General features: G+C 36.8%; 1 protein-coding gene across 2 annotated transcripts in view; it reads right to left on the bottom strand.

Moving 5' to 3' along the window:
- Nucleotides 1-25,371, bottom strand: part of SESTD1 (SEC14 and spectrin domain containing 1) — a 125,519-nt gene that overhangs the window by 8,061 nt on the left and 92,087 nt on the right. For both annotated transcript variants that reach the window (XM_066233191.1, XM_066233190.1), the window contains 7 exons: nucleotides 17,158-17,280; nucleotides 11,851-12,045; nucleotides 11,227-11,341; nucleotides 9,677-9,836; nucleotides 6,514-6,595; nucleotides 5,689-5,811; nucleotides 4,770-4,961 (listed from right to left, as the gene is read on the bottom strand). In XM_066233191.1, the coding sequence (XP_066089288.1) occupies nucleotides 4,770-4,961; nucleotides 5,689-5,811; nucleotides 6,514-6,595; nucleotides 9,677-9,836; nucleotides 11,227-11,341; nucleotides 11,851-12,045; nucleotides 17,158-17,280 (990 nt within the window). The remainder of the gene's footprint in view (nucleotides 1-4,769; nucleotides 4,962-5,688; nucleotides 5,812-6,513; nucleotides 6,596-9,676; nucleotides 9,837-11,226; nucleotides 11,342-11,850; nucleotides 12,046-17,157; nucleotides 17,281-25,371) is intronic.

The raw sequence follows: 25,371 nt of genomic DNA, 5'->3' as shown, positions 1-25,371 counted from the left end.
ACAAAAATGTGGAAACTAAACAACATACTTTTAAAAAATGAGTAGGTCAAAGAAGAAATAAAAGCAGAGATCAAAGGCCCTGGCTGGTTGGCTCAGTGGTAGAGTGTCAGCCTGGTGTGCAGGAGTCCCGGGTTCGATTCTCGACCAGGGCACACAGGAGAAGCACCCATCTGCTTCTCCACCCCTCCCCCTCTCCTTCCTCTCTGTCTCTCTCTTCCCCTCTCGCAGCCGAGGCTCCATTGGAGCAAAGTTTGCCCGGGCACTGAGGGTGGCTCTGTGGCCTCTGCCTCAGGCACTAGAATGGCTCTGGTCACAACAGAGCAATGCCCCAGATGGGCGGAGCATCGCCCCCTGGTGGACGTGCCGGGTGGATCCCGGTTGGGCGCATGTGGGAATCTGTCTGACTTCAGCCCCATTTCTGGCTTCAGAAAAATGCAAAGAAAAAAATAAAAAGAAAGAAAAATAAAAAAAAAGCAGAGATCAAAAGATACATAGAGACAAACGAAGATAACAATACAACATATCAGAATCTCTGGGATGCAGCAAAAGCACTAATAAGAGGGAAATTCATATCACTACAGGCCTATATAAACAAACAAGATAGAGCTCAAGTAAACCACTTAACTTCACATCTTAAGGACTAGAAAAAGAAGAACAAAGGCATTCCAAAACCAGCAGAAGAAAGGAAATAATAAAAATCAGCAGAAATAAACGAAATAGAGAACAGAAATTTTTTTTTTTTTTTTTTTTTTTTTTTTTTTTTTTATAATTTTATTTTTTTAATGGGGTGACATCAATAAATCAGGATACATATATTCAAAGATAACAAGTCCAGGTTATCTTGTCGTTCAATTATGTTGCATACCCACCACCCAAAGTCAGATTATCCTCTGTCACCTTCTATCTTGTTTTCTTTGTGCCCCTCCCACCCCCTATCCCTCTCCCATTCCCCCCTCCCCCCCGTAACCACCACACTCTTATCAATGTCTCTTAGTTTCACTATTATGTCCCACCTACGTATGGAATAATACAGTTCCTGTTTTTTTCTGATTTACTTATTTCGCTTCGTATCATGTTATCAAGATCCCACCATTTTGCTGTAAATGTTCCGAAGTCATCATTTCTTATGGCTGAGTAGTATTCCATAGTGTATATGTGCCACATCTTCTTTATCCAGTCATCTATTGATGGGCTTTTTGGTTGTTTCCATGTCCTGGCCACTGTGAACAATGCTGCAATAAACATGGGGCTGCATGTGTCTTTACGTATCAATGTTTCTGAGTTTTGGGGATATATACCCAGTAGAGGGATTGCTGGGTCATAAGGTAGTTCTATTTTCAGTTTTTTGAGGAACTACCATACTTTCTTCCATAATGGTTGTACTACTTTACATTCCCACCAACAGTGTATGAGGGTTCCTTTTTCTCCACAGCCTCTCCAACATTTGCTATTACCTGACTTGCTAATAACAGCTAATCGAACAGGTGTGAGGTGGTATCTCATTGCCGTTTTGATTTGCATTTCTCTAATAGCTAAAGAAGATGAGCATCTTTTCATATATCTGTTGGCCATTTGTATTTCTTCCTGGGAGAAGTGTCTATTCATATCCTCTTCCCATTTTTTTATTGGATTGTTTGTTTGTTTGTTGTTGAGTTTTATGAGTTCTTTGTATATTTTGGATATTAGGCCCTTATCTGAGCTATTGTTTGAAAATATCATTTCCCATTTAGTTGGCTTTCTGTTTATTTTGTTATCAGTTTCCCTTGCTGAGCAAAAACTTCTTAGTCTGATGTAGTCCCATTCATTAATTTTTGCCTTCACTTCTCTTGCCATTGGAGTCAAATTCATAAAATGCTCTTTAAAACCCAGGTCCATGAGTTGAGTACCTATGTCTTCTTCTATGTACTTAATTGTTTCAGGTCTTATGTTTAGATCTTTGATCCATTTTGAGTTAATTTTTGTACAGGGGGAGAGACTGTAGTCCAGTTTCATTCTTTTGCATGTGGCTTTCCAGTTTTCCCAGCACCATTTATTGAAGAGGCTTTCTTTTCTCCATTGTGTGTTGTTGGCCCCTTTATCAAAAATTATTTGACTATATATATGTGGTTTTATTTCTGGACTTTCTATTCTGTTCCATTGGTCTGAGTGTCTATTTTTCTGCCAATACCATGCTGTTTTGATTGTCGTGGCCCTATAATAGAGTTTGAAGTCAGGTATTGTTATGCCCCCAGCTTCATTCTTTTTCTTTAGGATTGCTTTGGCTATTCGGGGTTTTTTATAGAGAACAGAAAAATTTTATAGAAAAAATTAATAAAACAAGAAGCTGGTTCTTTGAAAAGATCAACAAAATTGACAAACCCTTGGCAAGACTCACTAAGGAAAAAAGAGAAACGACTCATATAAACAAAGTCCAAAATGAAAGAGAAGAAATCACCACAGATATCATAGATATACAAAGAATTATTGTAGAATACTATGAAAAACTATATGCCACCAAATTTAACAATCTAGAAGAAATGGATAAATTCCTAGAACAGTACAATTTTCCTAGACTGAGTCATAAAGAAGCAGAAAGCCTAAACCGATAAGCAGGGAGGAAATAGAAACAACTATCAAAAACCTCCCCAAAAATAAAAGTGTTGGAGAGGCTGTGACTGCTGGTGGAAATGCAAATTAGTACAACCATTATGAAAGAAAGTATGGTGGTTACTCAAAAAATTAAGAATAAAACTACCATATGACCCAGCAATCCATCTACTGGTTATCCCAAAAACTTGAAAATATTGGTATGTAAAGTACACATGCACCCCCATGTTCATCATAGTGGCCATGGCATGGAAACAACCAAAGTGTCCCTCAATACGGGATTGGATAAAGAAGATGTGGTACATATATACAATGGAATAACACTCAGCCATAAGAAATGATGACACAGTGACATTTATGACAACATGGATGGACCTGGAGAACATTATACTGAGTGAAGTAAGTAAATCACGAAAAGCTAGAAACTATGATTTCACACATAGGTAGGATATAAAACTGAGACTCATGGACATAGATAAAAGTGAAATGGTTACCAGGGGGAGGCGTGAGGGGAAGGGTGTAAAGAGGGACAAATATAAGGTGACAGAAAATGATTTGACTTTGGGTGATGGGTATATAACATAATCAACAGTTTAAATGCTATAAAAATGTTTACCTGTAAACTCTAATTGATCAATGTAACCCTGTTAAAGTTAATTTTCTAAATAAGATTAAAAAATAAATAAAAATAAGCATGATAAAGGCCACAGAATAGAAAAAATAGAAATGTTAACTTTTATTTAAAAAACTACCAACCATATATATTCTTATATGACATGTTAAAGAAGCCTAGATTTTAAAATGTTCTTACTGCTACCTTTAAAAGACAGTATCCCAAAAAGTTTTCAATGATGCTAGAAATAGCATGAGTGGTCACCACTGCATTGGAGGGAGGGGTTAGCAGAAGCAGTGTGGCCTAAAGGGACTGGGGAAGCCTCTGAGGTGCTGGTAACATTCAGTGTTTGTGCACTGATTACACAGGTGTGTTCACTTTGTTAAAATTAACTGAGCAGAACATTTATGACCTATATACTAAGTTAATATTATACTCCTATAAAAAAGTTTTCATTAAAATAATCAGTAGAGGAACAAATTAAGCCATTTTGCCTAGTTTATCATTAGGTCCATTTTAAACTAAAGCACTGACCTGTCAAGTTCACTGACCAGTTCAGAAAGAGTTCACTATGAACATTTCCCAATAAATGTACTTCTTAACACAAACAGAAACTGCTTAATTCCTAGGGTTCCTGGCAACACCTCTTCTGTTCAACTGATGAGGCTATCACATCTACAACTCAGGTTTCGCATATCTTAAATTGTACTAACCATCCCCTACATGTAAACTTCCATTGTAAGTGGTCAAAACAAAGCTACCTACATAATCAAGCTCCTCTGCAGAATGGAAATGGAGATCTCTGTGCGAGGTAAGAAAAAGGTTCTATTAAAGACTGCCCAGTGACACTGTTCATTCCTTTCTGATTTCTGGGAGTAAATACCTCATTACATAATAAATTCTAGAATTACTCTTTAAAAAATAACACATGAAGGTTTTAGATTTTCACCCTTATTCTCATTTTAGTTGGACAGACTCTATTTTGAATATAAAAAATTACAAAGTGTTCTTTTAAATAGTTGGACAATTTATAGCAGTTACTAAAGCAAAGTCTCCTCTCCTGGCATTATGAGTGAGATGGGAACCATGACATCCTAAAGAATGGACAGTACATTCTGGGCAGTAAGTTTGTGAGGAGAGAAGCACAGTAGACAGAGAACTACTGAATGTTTTCTGTTTTGTTTTGCTTTTTCAGAGAAATAAAGGGAGGGAAAGAGAGAGAGAAAGAAAGAGAGAAGCATCCACTTAGTGGTGTACCCACTGATTGCTTCTCATACATGCCCTGACCAGGACTTGAACCTATGACGCCGGCACTTCGGGGTGACGCTCTATCCCCCAAGCCACTGACCAGGGCTGAATGGTTTTGAATTTATAAAACCACTGTACTCCGCCACTGGTATCAATTACTGAGAGGATTTGATTTGAACTCTCTAAAACAATATATCTAAACAAACTTTAAACAATGAATATAATTTTTAAAAAACAGACTAATCACATAATTACATGAGTAAGATTAACACATTTTAAAAACACACAATACCACTGTGACCACATTTTTGAAAAAGCAAACCTTTTCAGCATTTGAGTGAAATGCAATAGCCATTTCCAGCCTATGCACTCTCTCTTCAGATGCTATTGTAAATTGTTTCCATACTCTGTTCAGCCGAGGAAGTGTATCCCCGGAGGACCGAGACGTGCAGCGCAAAGACTGGCACAACACAACTGTGGCCTGTAGCAACTGTCTTCCATAGTCATAAGTGCTCTAAAAAAGAGAGTAAACATGAAATTATAGTAAAAGAATTCTGAAAAAGAGGATGGGAAAGTGCAGGAGGAATGTGGTTGCAATCAAGTGCACTACTGGAAATCAATACCGAATGACTTCACTGGAACTTATTACTACAAATTATCAGCATGCATAAATCATGAAGGGGAAGCAGTACTTTTAGTTAGTTTTCAGCAAGTTTCTTCTGTTTTCATCTCAATCTGTTCAATTCCACAGGCCAAAAGAGTGTCTGTTCAGTCATTAACTAAGACAAGTGGGTGAAAACAGGCACTCTATATTCCACATAGGAAGCCACAACTGTTACAGTGTGAACTAAATTATTAGGGAAATTAAAGATACTTTCCACAACAACAGAAAAACCTGTGTTGCTATACTAACGTCATTGAGATGTAGAAACTGGGGTTTCTGACCAACTGGTATTAACATGTATTTCATATTAACTTTCATGAATGAACAGTTGGGATTGCCTAAAAAATTCTGTAATATATGTATCACAAGGAGCACACAGAACCTTTATTCAGGGAAACATAAACCCTCTCACATTGATGTGGGCTAGTTCTGATGCACCAGCTGACATTTTCTTAGTTCTATGATATTTCTGGAATAACATAACTAACCTTCTTGGACTTGGAGGGTTAAGTTACATTATATCATGCAGAAAGCTATTCAAACACTGAGCTTGTAGAAAAAAAAACCAGTTTTGCACCTGTGCGACATCCACAAATTTTCTATGCTTTTCCAGTAAAACTTTCGTTTCCTGAGCATCATCACCCAATCTGATGTGGGTCTTAAGCAGAGCATCCAGAAGTTCACTCAGCCATTCTACCGCCTAAATGGAAATTAATAACAGTGAAGCTGGATTCATAAGTCTTTACTTATTATATCAAAATACCACATTTATAAAAAGAAAGGTAATATTACATAATTACTTAATCTATTAGTTATAGCCTAAGTTCTTAATAACATATTTCATTCAATGACTAGCTACATGAATTAATGAACCCACCTCCCACTCAAAATTTTTAAAAATCTAAAGATCCATGAAAGTGAATCACTCTTTTAAAATTGTTATCATATGATTTACAATAGAAGATCAAATACTTATGTAATATAGATCTTATTGGAATCTCAGACATATTTATGTTACCATTTAAAATCATATATTTCTTCTATGTCAAGCTGAAATGATTTCCCTGATGCTAACTACAAAAAGCAAATTGTTTACATAGTTGAAAAACTCTATTATGGGTTAAAAAAAGCAATGTGCTATCCAGCCTTTATCCTGGGATATAACTGATAACAAGTCAACAATAATAAGTAATAAATAATCCCAACAGAAGATTTTTTAAGAAGGTAAATCAAATAAGACCAGTAAGATAACTAGGAATACAAAACTTTATTATTTCAACAGCATAAACTAGAATCTGACTTAATGTTATTTTCTAAGGACCATGAAAAGCACACTTTTGCTTATAGTTAGGTAAACTCAATCTTAAAAAACAACTACAGAATGCACCAGACTGCTCCTTACCTGGGCAGCATCTTCTTCACACTTAAACAACTGTACCATCTGAAGCATCTTTAACCTTCGCACATCTACCATGTCTTCACATCTAATAAACCCAAACAAAAATTTAGGATAGCACATCGGTTTTGTTGATAACTATCATAGCATCATTATCTGGCACACACATTTTATAGTATACTAACACTATGGAAACTAACTATTTTGTGTTGATTTTTAAGAATTTTAAGGATATCTATCTCTACATTACATCAAACACCCTAAATACCTGACGAATACTGAATCACAAGCCCTCTTGAGAATAGCATGGATTGTGCAAAGTACTGAAGCAAAGCATTTAAAATCCAAAGAAACCTCCATTGCCAATTATTATTAAACCAGCTTCAAAGATAAAAATGCAAAGTTTCTCAAATACTAATCTAGAAGATAATGTTCAAGGAAATAAAATTAATACTTTTCAATATGTTACACTACTCATAGTATCATCTAACTTGAATAAAAGAAACCAAAGTCCACCTATGTCCTTAAGAAGAAAAAAATTTCTATTGCTCTCTGGCTGTAGAAAAACACAATATAGGACATTTTTAAATATACTACGGTCTGCCTGGATAATATACAGATTAAACTTTTAGGATATCTCAGCCTAACTCAGCTCTTCCCTTCAATCCCATGCAATTCTATACACTCTCGGTGGGAAGGAGAATTCTCACTGCAATCCCAAATACCAATAACAAGTTAACCTGGAGGTATGGGGCTCCATTACAGTTGATGTTCCTTAAAAAAGCCTAATAACAATACAGAAATCACTGTCACAAGGCTATTTTTATAAGGATGCCGTCAATAAAATTCTATAGCATATTGTTAAAATGCAACTTGGTTAAAATAATTCTAAAAAGAACTGAAGAGTAGGGGTGGTAAAGAGGATGATAATTATTTCTAAACGCTGAAGCTAAAAACAATGTAAGATAGTGGTTTTCTTTTCTTTCTTTTTTTTTTATTAAGTGAGAGGAGGGAAGGCAGAGACAGACTCCATATGCTCCCTGACTGGGATCCACCCAGAAAGCCCACTAGGAGGAGATGCTCTACCCATCTGGGGCCTTGCTCCTTTGCTCAGCAACCAAGTTCTTCTTGGTACCTGAGGGGAGGACATGGAGACATCCTCAGAGCCTGGGGCCAACTCTCTCCAATTGAGCCATGGCTGCAGGAGGTGAAGAGAGAGAGAGAAGCGAGAGGGGAAGGGTGAAGAAGCAGATAGGAAGTTCTCCTGTGTGCCCTAACCGGGAATCGAACCCTGGACATCCACACACTATGCCAATGCTTTACCACTGAGCCAACTGGCCAAGGCCAGATAGTGGTTTCAACCACTGGTTCATGACCATTGTCAGTCCACGAAAGAGTTAACCACCCTCATATTATATGAAGATTATATATAATTTCTGGCAAATAAGCACCGGTCCAAGACCAGTGGTTGAAAACCACTGAGTTAGAAGACAAAGAGTAAAAACCGAGAAGAAACAGAGTGTCAGAAAGAAGACCATGAAGGTGTCTTGAAAAAGATAAGGATGTCAAGGAGTTTCAAGAAGATAAATTCACTTGTGTCTAAGGTATTCAGAGTGGTCACGCAAAATTAGGACTAAAAGTATTCCTGGATTTTCAGGAAGATCAAGCATTTATTACATATGGCAACTACAAAGTCACTGGAGACATCAGTTAGAGCAAAATCCGTGAAATGGTGAGAGAAGCGAGACTGAGCATGGTTGAAAAGTAAAGTGACTTAACTATCAGGAAGGAGGAAAGTGTATACATGTGTGTTTACATTCTTTTTTAATAGGAGAGATTTAAGCATTTAAATGACAGACAGGGATCAGAGTAAAGAATGGGAATTGATGTAGTGAGGAGAAATTGATTTCCATGAGAGCACATGGAAAGATTGGCTTTGGTAAGAGCAGAGATATATCATCCTTTGTGATGAGATCGAATAATGAAATGGATAAATTCACAGACACGAGAGTGGAAGAAATACCTGCCTGATGACTATTTTCTCTGCGATGTACAGGGAGAGTTTCTGTAGGTTTTGTTGATGACGTGAAAGAAAAAAAGTTATGCAGTTGCTGACATTTATTATGTAGTAAAAATTACAGTGATTTTTTAGGAAAAATATGTATTAGTGCCCTCACCAAATGGTTTTCATAGAGTGCTCTGTAAATGGAAAAGCATTTGTTACTTTTCTGACAGATTCAGAAAAAATAAAGTAGATAATGTGTAAGGTACATAGAGTTTAACATGAAAAGTAGTCACAAAAAATACTATGTTGCTGACGTGTACTATGTAGTTAGGCCTACGACAGTTGTATCTATACTGAAGATGTCTGGACTTTTCTTCTTGTCATTATTCCCTCAATAGAGTATAACAACTATTTACATAGCATTTACACTGTTTTAGGTATTATAAGTAATCTAGAGATGATTTATAGTATACAAGAGGATATTCGTGGGTTATATGAAAATACACCATTTCATATAAGAGACTTGAGTATCTGTGAATTTTTATCTCTGAGGGTCCTGGAACCAGATGCAGAGAAACAACTATAGTTTGCAATTGTTACTGTGAACTGAGTTTTCAAAGACCCCTTTAAATTCCTAGCTCTGTATCAAATGCAACTAACCTAATCATCATACCCTTAGCCATCGCATTCATCATCTTACTCCAACATTAGAGTCTACAGTCTAACCCTCCTACAGCAAATATGACAACAGTGGATATATGACAATTTGTTAAGAAGTTTAGATGAATAAATAGATCAGTGTAGATGACAAATGTAAGTCCAAATAAACCAAATGATAATTGAAAAGCAAATTTCTCCAAAAAGGGTTTTCTTAAAACACAGAAGAGTCATTGGCTACACTGGGAATAGGAATACAAAGTATTTGAGTTTAACTGAAATTTTTTACTACTTAGTAAAAGAGAAAATGAACCCATTCATTAGCTGAACAAATTATCATTATTTGTTAGTATAATTATACACAATTATTATATTCATCAAAAACTTACTACAATGTCTACTATTAACAGGTAAAAACTTTGAATAGAAAATATAAATTATATCAGCTTTTGTTTTAAGTATTATATGTTGTCTTAGCAAAAATTAACATTAACAGTCAAACTTTGCCTTTGTTTCCTCAGCTGCATATCTTCCATCACTCCTTGTATATGATCCACATTTTCTTTATTTTCAATGGTTACATCCTTTCCATAGGCCCAGGACGCCTGATTGGAGATCTGATCCAGAAGACCTTGACCTTTTTCACGCAAACCTTGCAATCCTACATCTAAAAAAAAAAATTACTAGATTTAATCTCTTAAACAACAAAAATACTTTCCCTTCCTCAAGTAAACCCTCTCACAGATACCATACTAGGATTCTAAGTATGACAGTGTTATATATTAAATGATCTTGGGATGGAGTCCTCTGAATATTTTGAGCAATAACACCCTTTTCAATGTGTTTCAAACTGGTGTGCCCCCAAACCCAATACCAAATTTTCCTTAAAGAGAATTTCTAAGGGGTAAATTTCCAGATATAATAATAACTTTTAAAAACTGAAAGCAGAGAGAAAGTATGAAAATTTCCAAGAGTTTTAAATTTTTTTCTTTCTGCTTTTATGTAGTCCAATTTTCTGGAGAACAAGGCAAATATTTTGTTCAAAAAAAGGTATGAGCTGCAAGACTTGGAATCATTCAAGCAACATTAAAGAATGCTAAATATTTTGAGAACAGACACTATCTAGTTTATGCCCAACAAGAAGAAATACTTAGTATATGTTTACAATATTCCAAATTAGAGAAGCATAAAGGCATTTCTTTTCTTTTTTAAACTGCTGACATTTTCAAATACATTCCATCTGGCATATTAAATACTAAATATGTATTATGCTAAAATAACAAAGGTTCCAACAAACAAAAAGACAATACAAATATGATTTTTCAAACCTATTGCTTCAAATGCTTTTTAATAATTAATTAATTTAGTTTAATCATGTTAGCATTTATTAAATCTCTGCCTTAGGCTTCTGTTTCTCCTACATTCCCCTTTGCCCTCCTGTCCCACTCAATCCACCCCTACTTCTGATTTTTACGTCTATCTATCTCTCCAATCATGCCCTAGGGAAAGTCACTGTATTTACTACTGTACTATATTTTACAAGGCCTGGTTGTCAACTGAGAGAACTAGCTTAATGAAATTGGACCCCCCCCCCCCCCCGAGAGTATATCATCTTGGCTATATTGCCAGTCTGGAGAAACATATGCACAGAACCAAACCAACTATTTTTTCACAAGGTTAGGATATAGCAACAACGAAAATCACTGCATAAAACACAATTTGGGGCATACAGGGTTCACCACAGAACACTTCACAGCTAGTTACAGTTTATGCATGCACTACAAAATAACTGCTCGTAGTATATGCAAGACATAGCTCCTATAAATATAGCAGGGTGAAGAAGAAAGGCTAAAGGTCCAATGAAGAGGAGTAAACTAAAAAGTATAAATTTTAGCATAAATTACATCCTTAAAAGGAAAAAAAACTTTTTTATATTAATTTTTCCTGTGTTTCCTGTAAATAATTATCAGTTCAGTATACAGTAACTTGTCTAACGATGGTAATGATATATTTTTTAAAAGAACCCTTATGTTTCAGCATTTTTAAAATCTGCTTACCAACACTTTTCAGCTTCTCTTCAAGCAGTTTTAAAGTTTGCTGAATCGATGCTCCATCAGCTGGTGCTACATCTACGCACAACATCCCTAATAAGCCATCCAACTGCTGAGACAACTAAAGCAGAGGGACACCAAAGAGATAACCCTGATGTAAACAGCATCTACAGTGTTTAATGATTAATGAGGTTTTTATCTAATGAGGTTATCACAGTTATACTTGAAAAAGACTATGCTGTTAAAAGACAAGAATGAATAATTAGAATACATGTTATCTGAAAGAACACACAGATGCATGCACCAGGACGACAGAGCAATATATCCAGGTCAGCAGAATGTACTAGAGTATTGAAACGTCCACTTTGTTCTATGTTATAAAGCATAAACACTGAGAAACAATATAAAGAAAATACATCTACTAGTTGGGACATTATGTAAACAAAAAAGGTTTAGTTGCATGCAGATTGACTTAAAACAAAATCAAAGACTTTATCTCATTTCCCCACCAGTACATTATTTTACTGTTTCAGAAAAATAATTAGGAGACATGCAAACCTGCAAAAATTATGTGCAGATAAGGTTTCAGATAATTTGAAGAAAAGAAAATCAATCAGAGTAGACACTTACATCTTGGGCAACCCCATGAAATTCAAGAGCCGCTTGTAAGAGGTTTTGCCTAAATTCCAGCTGACTGGCCTGTCGATAGCAAACATCGCTAAGTTGCTGCTGCAGGGACTTCAGTTCCACGAGATCTTCCTCATCCCCAGCGTTTAAGAGTGCTGCGATTTGCTGATTAAGCTCCACATATACTGCAAACCATTCCTGTAATAGAGACATTTTAAAGTAAATTAAGGATAAAATTAGTTCCTGGAGAACATATTTTATAATTCTTCCAGATGGACTAAATAACATACAAAAGAATTTTCAAAAAAATTATTTGAGACAAAAAGTCCCCAAGCCTTAAATCCTTCCACTGCAATCCCTGAAACTCACCCCTGCGAACAGCAAACTCTCCCATAGCCTCATCCTGGCTTTTCCTGCTTTCCCTGAAATCCGTCCACACAAAGGAGTCAGCCCTGCATGCTCTGACTGCTGTTTTCGTTCTCACAGCTGACATGCCACAGCCTCGAGGTGGGGGATAGCTGCCTCAGTAATCTTTACTATTTCCAGAGCACCTCTTCTCCCTCCTCTCAAACACCACACCTCCTTTTTCATTAATTCTTCCGCTTCCATTCTATCAGCCTCTTGTCTTCCTATTTCACTGTTTGTCCCTACTTTCTATTCCCTATACAACAGCCAATGATTTTTTTAAAAAATATAAATAGATTCTTGGCTAACATATTTTTTTCTGAATATGTTTCTGAATGATGCTTTTAGGAATAATCTAAAATCTAATACAGGGATCCCCAAACTACGGCCTGCATGCGGACACCTGAGGCCATTTATCCAGCCCCCGCCGCACTTCTGGAAGGGGCACTTCTTTCATTGTTGGTCAGTGAGAGGAGCACATTGACCATCTCATTAGCCAAAACCAGGCCCATCATAGTTCCCATTGAAATACTGGTCAGTTTGTTGATTTAAATTTACTTGTTCTGCCTGACCAGGTGGTGCGCAGTGGTTAGAGCGTTGGAGGACCCAGGTTCGAGACCCCCAAGGTCGCCAGCTTGAGCGCGGGCTCATCTGGTTTGAGCAAAGCTCACCAGCTTGGACCCAAAGTTGCTGGCTTGAGCAAGGGGTCACTCAGTCTGCTGTAGCCCCACGGTCAAGGCACATATGAGAAAGCAATCAATGAACAATTAAGGTGTTGCAACGAAAACTGATGATTGATGCTTCTCACCTCTCTCTGTTCCTGTCTGTCTGTCCCTATCTATCCCTCTCTCTGACTCTCTTCTCTGTAAAAAAAATAAAAAATTTACTTGTTCCCATTTTGGTTTTTTACTTTAAAATAAGATATGTGCAGTGTGCATAGGGATTTGTTCATAGTTTTTTTTTATAGTCCGGCCCTCCAACGGTCTGAGGGACAGTGAACTGGCCCCCTGTGTAAAAAGTTTGGGGACCCCTGATCTAGTACTTGCCAAAATGTTTAACACAAAATGATGTTAAGTTTCTCTAAATTCTACTCCTATTAGCCAATCAATATACTAAAATTTTGTCATAATTTCATAAAACCTGAACAATTCCATTTTTTGAAGTGTTGAATTTTGTTTACAGACAGAAAAGAAAGCTTTTAGTAAAATATTAGACTATCTTAACCATCATGAGCTAGTCTACTTACTCATCCCGCATCAACCTAGTCTCAAGGTGATAATGCAGTGCCATCTATTGGTCAAAATGGTACAATTCTCTTTTATAAACCTTTTAGAATGAAAATTTTCAAGTCTACTCAAAAGTGGAAAAAATAGTACAGTTGACTTTCAACAACACAGGTCTGAACTGCATACATCCACTTATATATGGATTTTTTTCCCAATAAATACTATAAATGTATTTTCCTTATAATTTTCTTAATACTATACAGTATATAAATATGTGCTAATCAACTATGTTATTGGTAAGGCCTCCAATCAACAGTGGGCTATTAGTAAATTTGGGGACAGTAAATGTTACATGCATATTTTCGACAGTGATGTGGAAGGGAGGGGAGTCCATGCCCCTAATCTCCTCATTGTTCAAGGGTAAACTACATGAAACCCCATAAACCATACAGCTTTAATCATTTTCAACTCATGGCCAATCCTGATTCATATGTCCCATCCAACCTGTCCCACCTCCCAATTTTGAAACAAATTCCAGGTGTTACATTGTTTTAAAAATGAGATTCATGATAAGCTATCAATGTTTCTTTTCTTTGGCCACCATGTCTATGAATGAAGATGTCAATGTATATATGCAGCCTGACTGGTGGTGGCAGAGAGGATAGAGCATCGAACCGGGACGCTGAGGTCCCAGGTTCAAAGCCCCGAGGTTGCAGGCTTGAAAGTGCAATCACCAACATGATCCCATGGTTGCTGGCTGAAGCCCAAAGGTCGCTGGCTTGAGCAAGGGGTCACTGGCTCAGCTTGAACTCCCCAGTCAAGGCACGTATGAGAAGCAATCAATGAACAACTAAAGTGTTACAACTATGAGTTGATGCTTCTCATCATCTCTCTCCCTTCCTTCCTGCCTATTTGTCTGTCTCTCTCTCTTAAAAAAATGTTTATGTCCTCAAGTATTAAGGGTAGAAGAATGAAAAAGAAAAAAGCTACATCTTAAGCAAGTCCATGAAATTTAGTATGTTTCTCTGACAGGGGGAGAAGGACAGAAGGAGGAAGGAAGGGAGGGAGGGAAAGAGGGAGCATAGAGATGGGGTGGGAGAGGGAGAAAGGATCTCATCTGAGTATTGGTGTTTTAACATTGTCTACCTAGCCACTGATCAAAAAACGTAATCTCCCTGTTTCTTCATGTATAAAATAAGGTAATTGGTATTTGAAAAATCTGTAAGACCCTTTTCAATTCAAAAGTTTTGAAATTTATTATTGATTTACATTATAAATAAACCTAAGCACATAAAAGGGCCATCCTTAAGTAATTTGTTTCCTTAAGTAGATTTTTAAAACTTATAAATACAATAAAAATATAAAAACAAACATTTAAACACAAGAATCTATGTCATTTGTAATTTCATCCATGCTATATGCAATATAAAATATACTTTTCAATATATAACTTTTGTATATATAGTTCTACTTCTTTTGTGAATTTCTTTTTAAGTCTCTTACAAGAACTAATTAGGAAAATTCAAAAACAATATACTTACTATCTTTAGTTAATATATAGTAAATAGTTCAGTAAATACAGAGCAAATATATAGTACATAGTATCCAAATTTTGTGACCCCTCTTGCTTAAATAGCATTCTCTAAGCCAGACTACAAGTCCTATAGGCTACAGTGTGTATTTCATCTGTCAATACAGCTGAATATTAAAAGTGGATTTGGAAAATATCATAAAGAAAATAATTTAAGGAAGCTAAACAGGTTATATAATTAAAAGAAAAACAATTATGTCAGATATTGTTAAAATACATCTCTAATAAAGAGCAAATGAGTCTTGGTCAATAATTAAAATTTATTCCCCCCAAAAGCAGTCAATATTTATTCTTTAATTTCATTTAGTTAAATATACACTGACTAATACTAGTCAACTTTTAGATTACCACTTCAAAAGGGAAGTTGAAGGGGAAATAAAATAATTACAGAAATATAATGCATAGATGATTCTTAAATCTCATCTGGACCTAGACTTTTAACATTATTATTATTATTTATTTTATTTTATTTTGACAGAGAGTGTCAGAGAGAGGAACAGATAGGGACAGACAGACAGGAAAGGAGAGAAATGAGAAGCATCAATTCTTCGTTGCAGCATCTTAGTTGCTTGTTGCTTGTTCATTGATTGCTTTCTCATATGTGCCTTGATGGGTGGGGGGCTACAAGAAGAGCAAGTGACTCCTTGTTCAAGCCAGAGACCTTGGGCTCAAGGCAGCGACCATGGGGTCATGTCTATGATCCTGCACTCAAGCCACTGAGCCTGTGCTCAAGTTGTTGAGCCTATGCTCAAGCCAGATAAGCCCATGCTCAAGCCGGCGACCTCACGGTTTCGAACTTGGGTTCCCTGTATCCCAGTCCAACACTCTGTCCACTGTGCCACCATCTGGTCAGGCTTAATATTACTGTTGATAAATTTTTTTATACTCTTCTCCACTGTTGTGCATTTAGATCCTAAAGGTCAAGATGCCTATTCGTTCTTGAATATGCTTTTCTTTTCTTTTTTAGATTTTATTTATTCATTGAGAGAGAGAGAATGGGGGAGGACCAGGAAGCATCAACTCCCATATATGCCTTGACCAGGCAAGCCTAAGGTTTCAAACCGGCGACCTCAGTGTTTCAGGTGGACGCTGCACCATCATAGGTCAGGCCATTCTTTTCCTTTATAAATACATAAATCCAATCAGACAGTATTTTAATTACTTGGCAGCTACACTTGAAGGTAGGCTGCCTTCTTTTGTTATCTGTTCATGCGGAAATGTTTTATTCCTCATATTTGTGTAAGGCTGAATACTGTGTGTGTGTGTGTGTAAATTGATCATATTTTTAAGACAGGTACTCTAAGGAGATATAAAAGAATGGATTTCAGTTTTATTTTTCCCAATTTTCTAGTCAATCTATTTAAAATTACCATAATATGATGTGAGGGAGAAAAGGAGGTGAGCTAACTGATGTACAAATCGACCATTTTTGCAATAATGAAGTTAACTATATAACACAGCTTGAGCTTAACATATATCAGTTCCCTCTGAATAACAAGATGTTAAATTTTAAAACGTCTTGAACTATTATTACCTATAATCTGCCTATGATTAATTTATTTCCCAATTCCGTAACTGTGATTTCATATCTCCTTCACAGTTACAAATGTAAACCCTTAAACGCATAGAAAATAAACACATATCCTGCACCCTCCCCACTCACTCTCTATCAGTTATGTTTATGCAACAATTCTGGAATTGCGCTTGCATTCAGTTATAATGTAAACTCCCAAAAAAGTAGGGACAGGTTTCCCTCTGAGAACTTCTGTCTCAGGGACTATAGATAAAAGTCCTATTTTTGTACTATCACTCTTTCTTCTGTCACTGTAGTTTTTAAAATTTCACATGTATTGTGTTTCTATAAATGTTATTAAACTGTATTGAAGATAAAACCAAAGTTAAACTTTAAATGAATATGCATGAAGTGGTCAAAATGTACTTCATGGCCTCTAAAGATTAAACACACTGATGTTTATGCCCCCTATGAAAGTTTATAGCCACTGTCATTTATGCAGTACCACACATGCTACTAGTCAGGCACACATTAAGAACAGCACTGTAACTTGCAGAGGTAAAAGAGCCGCTCACACTGTGCTGGCTCTCGATCTCTTCGTGCTTCTGCTGCAGGGCCTGGGAAGCCCGAATGGAATCTCCAATCCCCCACTGGGCTCTTAGTTGTTCTGATCCAGGTCCTTCAAGCCAGTTCACAACCTGTAAGTGGAAATTGAGACAGTTTTAAAATAATCAAAAGCTTTCCTAATTTTTATTCTAATTGGTTTTTTCCTGCCAAAGTTTGAGTATTTTTCATTTAAGTTCTTTAAATTCTATTGCATAGGAAATATACTTTAGAACTATGCAGCTATAACGTGACTTTTCCAAAATTTAAATTTGAAGGAATGTACACTATTGAACCTTAGGCTTTCAGCTATTTGATCATCTGCCAGGATAAAAGAAATCTGGAATGCTCCCACAAAAAAAAAAAAAAAAAAAAAAAAAAAAGATTAAAAATTAACTGATAAGAAAATTTGAGCAGCAGAGTAGGCGGATGCACAGACACCCAGCTCTCAACACCAAACTGGAATACAAATCAATTTAGAAAAAATCAGCATGAAAAACCAACACTGAACTGCAAGAACAGCTCTCAAAAACCAAGGAGCAAAGAGGAAGCCACAATAATCCTGGTAAGGAGTGCCTGAATCTCCTATGCTTACAGGAAGGGAAGGAGGGGGGTGAGGCTGAGAGCCCAGAGAGGATTTCACAGAGGAAAAAGAGCAGAAACTACTGCTCACAGCCACTTACCTGGCGACCAGGGAGCAAGGTGGGTTGAAAAGACCAGCTTATCTCCCAAGTGGAAAAGACAGGGAGAGGGACAGACTGTGAGGGGCTAAGGTATGCAAGAAACAAAATAAAAAAGCTGACTCATTCGTGCTGGAGGCGGCCATAGCTGGGGGAGGGACTGAACCTTTCACAAAACAGAGCTGAAGTGCTTCCGGATCAGAGATCTCCAGACATCTATCCAGCTCCAATCAGCACAAGAAGACACAGCTGAAAACAAGAAGTGGGGAGGAGGGGCAGTAACTCAGGTCTCCATGGAGATCTGAGATACACCTCCCCCTACTGAAGCTGAGAGAAAAAACCCTGCCCCCAGTGAGATTAGTTGGAGGAAGAGACCTTCATCGTCTCAGGTTACACCCACAGCATTCCTGGATACAGTTTCAAGGAAGCCCCCTGCTGAGATCAGTTAACAAGACTATCACCTGTTAAGAAAACAAACAAATCAAGACTTCAAAGCTGCCCAAATCCGAAAGTGGATTACAAATAATAGCTGATACCAACCCACGAAGACCTAAAAATAACACAACTGAAAACTGGAGGCAGACAACACCAAGCCTAGACTCAATCAACTCTACAAATAAAAAAAAAAAAGAAGATGAGAAAACAAAGGAGTGCAATCCAAATGAAACCACAAGAGACACTTTCGAGAGATGAACTGAGTGATATGGAAATAATCAAACTTCCAGATGCGGAGTTCAAAATAATGATTGTAAGGATGCTTAGGGATCTTAGAACAACAATGGAGGGGGAGTTTGAAAACCTAAATAAAGAAATAGCAAGTATAAAAAAGAATCAGTTGGAGACGACAAATACAATATCAGAAATAAAGACCACAATGGAAGGAATTAAAAACAGGATAGATAGAGCAGAGGATCGAATCAGCGAGTTAGAAGACAACTGGAATGAAGGCATGAAAGCAGAGAAGAAAAGAGAAAAAAAGACTCAAAAAGTCAGAGGAAACTCTTAGAGAGCTCTGTGACAACATGAAGAGAAATAACATCCGCATCATAGGGGTTCCTGAAGAAGAAGAAAAAGAACAAGGGATAGAGACTTTGTTCAATCATATCATAGCTGAAAACTTCCCTAAATTAATGCAAGAGAAACTCTCACAAATCCAAGAAGCACAGAGGACTCCATTAAAGAGAAACCCAAAGAAACCTACACCAAGACACATCATAATTAAAATACCAAAGCTAAGTGATAAAGAGAAAATATTAAAAGCTGCAAGAGAAAAAAAAGTTATCACCTACAAAGGAGCCCCCATAAGGATGACATCTGACTTCTCAACAGAAACACTTGAGGCCAGAAGGGAATGGCAAGAAATATTCAAAGTAATGCAGAACAAGAACCTACAACCAAGACTACTTTATCCAGCAAGGCTATCGTTTAAAATTGAAGGAGAAATAAAAAGCTTCCCAGACAAAAAACAACTCAAGGAATTCATTACAACCAAACCAATGCTGCAGGAAATATTAAGGGGCCTGGTGTAAACAGATAAAGTGGGAAAAGAATACAGAAAAAAAAAAAGAAAAAGGAATACACCTTTAAAGAAGAAAATGGCAATAAACAACTACATATCAATAATAACCTTAAATGTAAATGGATTAAATGATCCAATCAAAAGACAAAGGGTAGCTGCGTGGATAAGAAAACAGGACCCATACATATGTTGTCTACAAGAGACACACCTTAGAACAAAAGACACACACAGATTGAAGGTAAAAGGATGGAAAAAAATGTTTCATGCAAACGGAAATGAAAAAAAAGCTGGGGTAGCAATACTTATATCAGACAAATTGGACTTTAAAACAAAGGATATAGTAAGAGATAAAGAAGGCCACTACATAATGATAAAGGGAGTAATCCAACAGGAAGATATAACTATTATAAATATCTATGCACCTAATATAGGAGCACCCAAATATATAAAACAGATTTTGATGGATTTAAAGGGCGAGATCAACAGCAATACTATAATAGTAGGGGATTTCAATACCCCACTAACATCACTAGATAGATCCTCAAGAAAGAAAATTAACAAAGAAACAGCAGACTTATTGGAAACACTAGACCAACTCGATTTAATAGATATCTTCAGAACCTTTCACCCTAAAGCAGCAGAATATACATTCTTTTCAAGTGCTCATGGTACATTCTCTAGGATAGACCACATGTTAGGGCACAAAAGTGCTCTCAACAAATTTAAGAAGACTGAAATCATATCAAGCACTTTCTCCGATCACAACGGCAGGAAACTAGAAATGAATCACAGCAGAAAAGCTCAAAAATTCTCAAACACATGGAAACTAAATAGCAGGGTGTTAAATAATGAATGGATTAAGAATGAGATCAAAGAAGAAATAAAGAAATTCCTAGAAACGAATGACAATGAGCATACAACAACTCAAAATTTATGGGACACAGCGAAAGCAGTGCTGAGAGGGAAGTTCATAGCACTACAGGCACACTTTCAGAAGCTAGAAAAAGCTCAAATAAACAACTTAACCCTGCATCTAAAAGAATTAGAAAAAGAACAGCAAGTAAAGCCCAAATGTAGTAGAAGGAAGGAAATAATAAAGATCAGAGCAGAAATAAATGACATAGAGGCTAAAGAAACAATACAGAGGATCAATGAAACTAGGAGCTGGTTCTTTGAAAAGGTAAACAAGATTGATGCACCTTTAAGTAGACTCACCAAGAAAAAGAGAGAGAGGACTCAAATAAATAAAATTAGAAATGAGAGAGGAGAAATAACAACTGACACAACAGAAATACAAAATATTGTAAGAAAATACTATGAAGAACTGTATGCCAAAAAACTAGACAACCTAGATGAAATGGACAAATTCCTTGAAACGTACAATCTTCCAAAAATCAATCTGGAAGAATCAGAAAACTTAAACAGACCAATTACACCAAAGGAGATCGAAACAGTTATCAAAAAACTCCCAACAAAGAAAAGTCTGGGGCCCGATGGCTTCACAACGGAATTCTACCAAATATTCAAAGAAGAACTAACTCCTATCCTTCTCAAACTATTTCAAAAAATTCAAGAGGAAGGAAGACTTCCAAACTCCTTTTATGAGGCGAGCATAATTCTGATTCCAAAACCAGGCAAAGACCACACAAAGAAAGAAAATTATAGGCCAATATCTCTGATGAATATAGATGCTAAAATCCTCAACAAAATATTAGCAAACCGGATCCAACAATATATGGAAAAAATCATACACCATGATCAAGTGGGATTTATTCTGGGGAGGCAAGGCTGGTACAATATTCATAAATCAATCAATGTGATGCATCACATAAACAAAAAGAAGGAGAAAAACCATATGATAATTTCAATAGATGCAGAAAAAGCATTTGATAAAATCCAGCACCCATTCATGATCAAAACTCTCAGCAAAGTGGGAATACAGGGAACATACCTCAACATGATAAAAGCCATCTATGAGAAACCCACAGCCAACATCATACTCAATGGGCAAAAATTAAAAGCAATCCCCTTAAGATCAGGAACAAGGCAGGGGTGCCCCCTTTCACCACTCTTATTTAACATAGTCCTGGAAGTCCTAGCCACAGCAATCAGACAAGAAGAAGAAATAAAAGGCATTCAAGTTGGAAAAGAAGCAGTAAAACTATCATTATTTGCAGATGATATGATATTGTATATAGAAAACCCTAAAGTCTCAGTCAAAAAACTACTGGACCTGATAAATAAATTCAGCAAAGTGGCAGGATATAAAATCAATACTCAGAAATCAGAAGCATTTTTATACACCAACAATGAACAGTCAGAAAGAGAAATTAAGGAAACAATCCCCTTCACAATTACAACCAAAAAAATAAAGTACCTAGGAATAAACTTAACCAAGGAGACTAAAGACTTGTACTCGGAAAATTACAAAACATTGATAAAAGAAATCAAGGAAGATACTAACAAGTGGAAGCATATACCGTGCTCATGGTTAGGAAGAATAAACATCATTAAAATGTCTATATTACCCAAAGCAATTTATAAATTCAATGCAATACCAATTAAAATACCAATGACATACTTCAAAGATATAGAACACATATTCCAACAATTTATATGGAACCAAAAAAGGACACGAATAGCCTCAGCAATCTTAAAAAAGAAGAATAAAGTGGGAGGTATCACACTTCCTGATATCAAGTTATACTACAAAGCCATTGTACTCAAAACAGCCTGGTACTGGCATAAGAACAGGCATATAGATCAATGGAATAGAATAGAGAACCCAGAAATAAACCCACAGTTCTATGGACAACTGATATTTGACAAAGGAGGTAAGGAAATACAATGGAGTAAAGACAGCCTCTTTAACAAATGGTGTTGGGAAAATTGGACAGCTACCTGCAAAAAAATGAAACTAGATCACCAGCTTACACCACTCACAAAAATAAACTCAAAATGGATAAAAGACTTAAATGTAGGCCGTGAAACCATAAGCATCTTAGAAGAAAACATAGGCAGTAAGCTCTCCGACATCTCTCGGAGCAATATATTTGCTGATTTATCTCCACAGGGAAGTGAAATAAAAGACAGGATAAACAAATGGGACTATATCAAACTAAAAAGCTTTTGCACAGCTAAAGACAACAAGAACAGAATAAAAAGACAAACTACACAATGGGAGAACATATTTGACAATACGTCTGATAAGGGGTTAATAACCAAAATTTATAAAGAACTTGTAAAACTCAACACCAGGAAGACAAACAACCCAATCCAAAAATGGGCAAAAGAGATGAATAGACACTTCTCCAAAGAGGACATACAGATGGCCAATAGGCATATGAAAAAATGCTCAACATCACTAATCATTAGAGAAATGCAAATTAAAACCACAATGAGATATCACCTTACACCAGTCAGAATGGCGCTTATCAACAAAACAACACAGAATAAGTGCTGGCGAGGATGTGGAGAAAAAGGGACCCTCCTGCACTGCTGGTGGGAATGCAGACTGGGTGCAGCCACTGTGGAAAACAGTATGGAGATTCCTCAAAAAACTGAAAATCGAACTGCCTTTTGACCCAGCTATCCCACTTTTAGGAATATACCGCAAGGACACCATAGAACGGCTCGAAAAGGAGAAATGCACCCGCATGTTTGTGGCAGCATTGTTCACAATAGCGAAGATCTGGAAACAGCCCAAGTGTCCGTCAGAGGACGAGTGGATTAAAAAACTTTGGTACATATATACTATGGAATACTACTCAGCCATAAGAAATGATGACATCGGATCATTTACAATAACATGGATGGACCTTGATAACATTATACGGAGTGAAATAAGTAAATCAGAAAAAAAACTGAGATGAATCCATACATAGAAGGGACATAAAAATGAGACTCAGAGACATGAACAAGAATGTGATGGCAACAGGGGGGGGGCAACTGGGGGAGGGGGGAGGGGGTGAAGAAGGAGAGAGGGGTTAGGGGAGGGGAGGGGAGGGGCACAAAGAAAACCAGATAGGTGACAGAAGACAATTTAACTTTGCGGGAGGGGTATACAGCACAATCAAATGTCAAAATAATCTAGAGATATTTTCTCTCAACATATGTACCCTGATTTATCAATGTCACTGCATTAAATTTAATAAAAAAATATTAATATTAAAAAAAAAACAGAAAATTTGAAAACTACAGGATTTATAGTTGGAAGGGACATCAGACATTACATTAGTCAAATTTCTTATTTAACACTTAAGAAAACTGAGTTTCAAAGAGATTAAGTGATCTGTCCAAGGTAACATAATCCACTGTTGAAAACTACGACTGAAAGCCATGTGTCGGTCCTGCCTAACACTCATCCCAAGGAACTGAATGAATTAACTAACAAAGTTTCAGAGCTACAAGAAGTCCCAATGACACCAATCTACTCAGAAGGCTGCAGGGTGGGGACTAGTTGCCAGAACAGCAGCACTGGGCATTTCTCTTCTGCCGAGTCCCTGAAGCAGTCAGCAATTCAGGCATAAGAAGATGAGACCCGTATGTGACAGATATGGGATGAAGACCTCATACCCCACAGGGGTCATGCTGTCGAAAAAGTCAATGAACTCAAAGATGTCCAAAGTTAAACCATCCATCAAGTTTTATAGTTTTCCCAACCCAGATCCAGAATATTTTTTATTATAAACAATGTTGTCTAGTAACATACTTGACATTCCATTTTTTTAAAATCAGGCTTTCAGGGGAACTAAGCAAAGTTAACTTTGCTAGTTAACGAAGCAAAGATCAAGTTTTCATGCAGAAGAAGAAAAGGTTTTATTAATTCTCTACCCACAAACATATATACTATGAATCCACACAGACACAGTGAAGTAATTTTAACAGAAAAAAAATATTACCGAGACTTACCTGTTACTATATTAGAATAAGGAATATAACAACAGATGTATGCTTATGCCCAAAATCTAAACTTAGACGGCTCCCAAAAAGTGCATGAGGGTGTCTGTCTCTGAAGCAGATTAATTATAGACCCAGTGGATAGATAGGCTAACCTTAGAAATTTATAATAGACTATCACAAGCCATAGCGCATTTCCTTTTTTATTTTTTTAAAGTGAAAGGATAGGAGATAGAAAGATAGATTCCCGTATGCACTCAGACTATGATCTCTTGGGCAACCCTGTCTGGGAGCAATGCTCAAACCAACCAAGCTATTCTCAGCACCTGAGGCTGACGCTCAGATCAACTGAGCCACTGGCTGTGAGAGGGGAAAAGTGGGGGCAGGGAAGAGCAGATAGTTGCTTCTCATGTGTGTCCTGACTGGGGATCAAACCTAGGACGTCTGCATGCCGGGCCGACGCTCTATCCATTGAGCCAACTGGCCAGGGCCACAGTGTATTTCTGTTACTATCACATTAAAATACATTCATTAAAATCTAACAACTTATGTAATTTTTATAATTATATAAAAGTACCACATTATAGGAAAAAAGCATGTATATTTTCTTCCACTAATTTTTTACATGCAGTGTTTTCATATGTTGCTCCAGATTTAAATGCCACAGCCTATTCTCATATAGAACAAGTAATTGCTATCTTGTGTTTTTCACTTAACATTAAACTATACTGTAATGATTTTCCATGTGGCTACAGTTATAATTTTTAATGCTTACAAACCATTTTTAAGAAGGCTGAATGGAGTGACGTCATATAAATGGCGCCGTGAAGACACGGACCGAAAAATCTCCCCAAAATTTCAACAAGTTCAACAACCAGAGACAGAAAAATCTATCCTTGGAGCATCTGAGAGTTTCACACCCTGAAGGCAAAGGTAGGATAGAGCGAAAAATTGGCTAAATATATGATCAACCCTGAGGGAAATAAGTCGGACAAAGAAACTCTCTGCCTTCCTCACTAACCTGAGCAAAGGTTGCTTTCACTTGGAACTGAGAGTCGGGAGGAGCTAGGGGTGTGGAGGTAGCTAGG

The sequence above is a fragment of the Saccopteryx bilineata genome, chromosome 5 (assembly GCF_036850765.1).
Source record: "Saccopteryx bilineata isolate mSacBil1 chromosome 5, mSacBil1_pri_phased_curated, whole genome shotgun sequence".
Taxonomy (NCBI): domain Eukaryota; kingdom Metazoa; phylum Chordata; class Mammalia; order Chiroptera; family Emballonuridae; genus Saccopteryx; species Saccopteryx bilineata.
The sequence above is the reverse complement of the archived record's forward strand: the minus strand, read 5'-3'. Positions and strand labels throughout refer to the sequence as shown.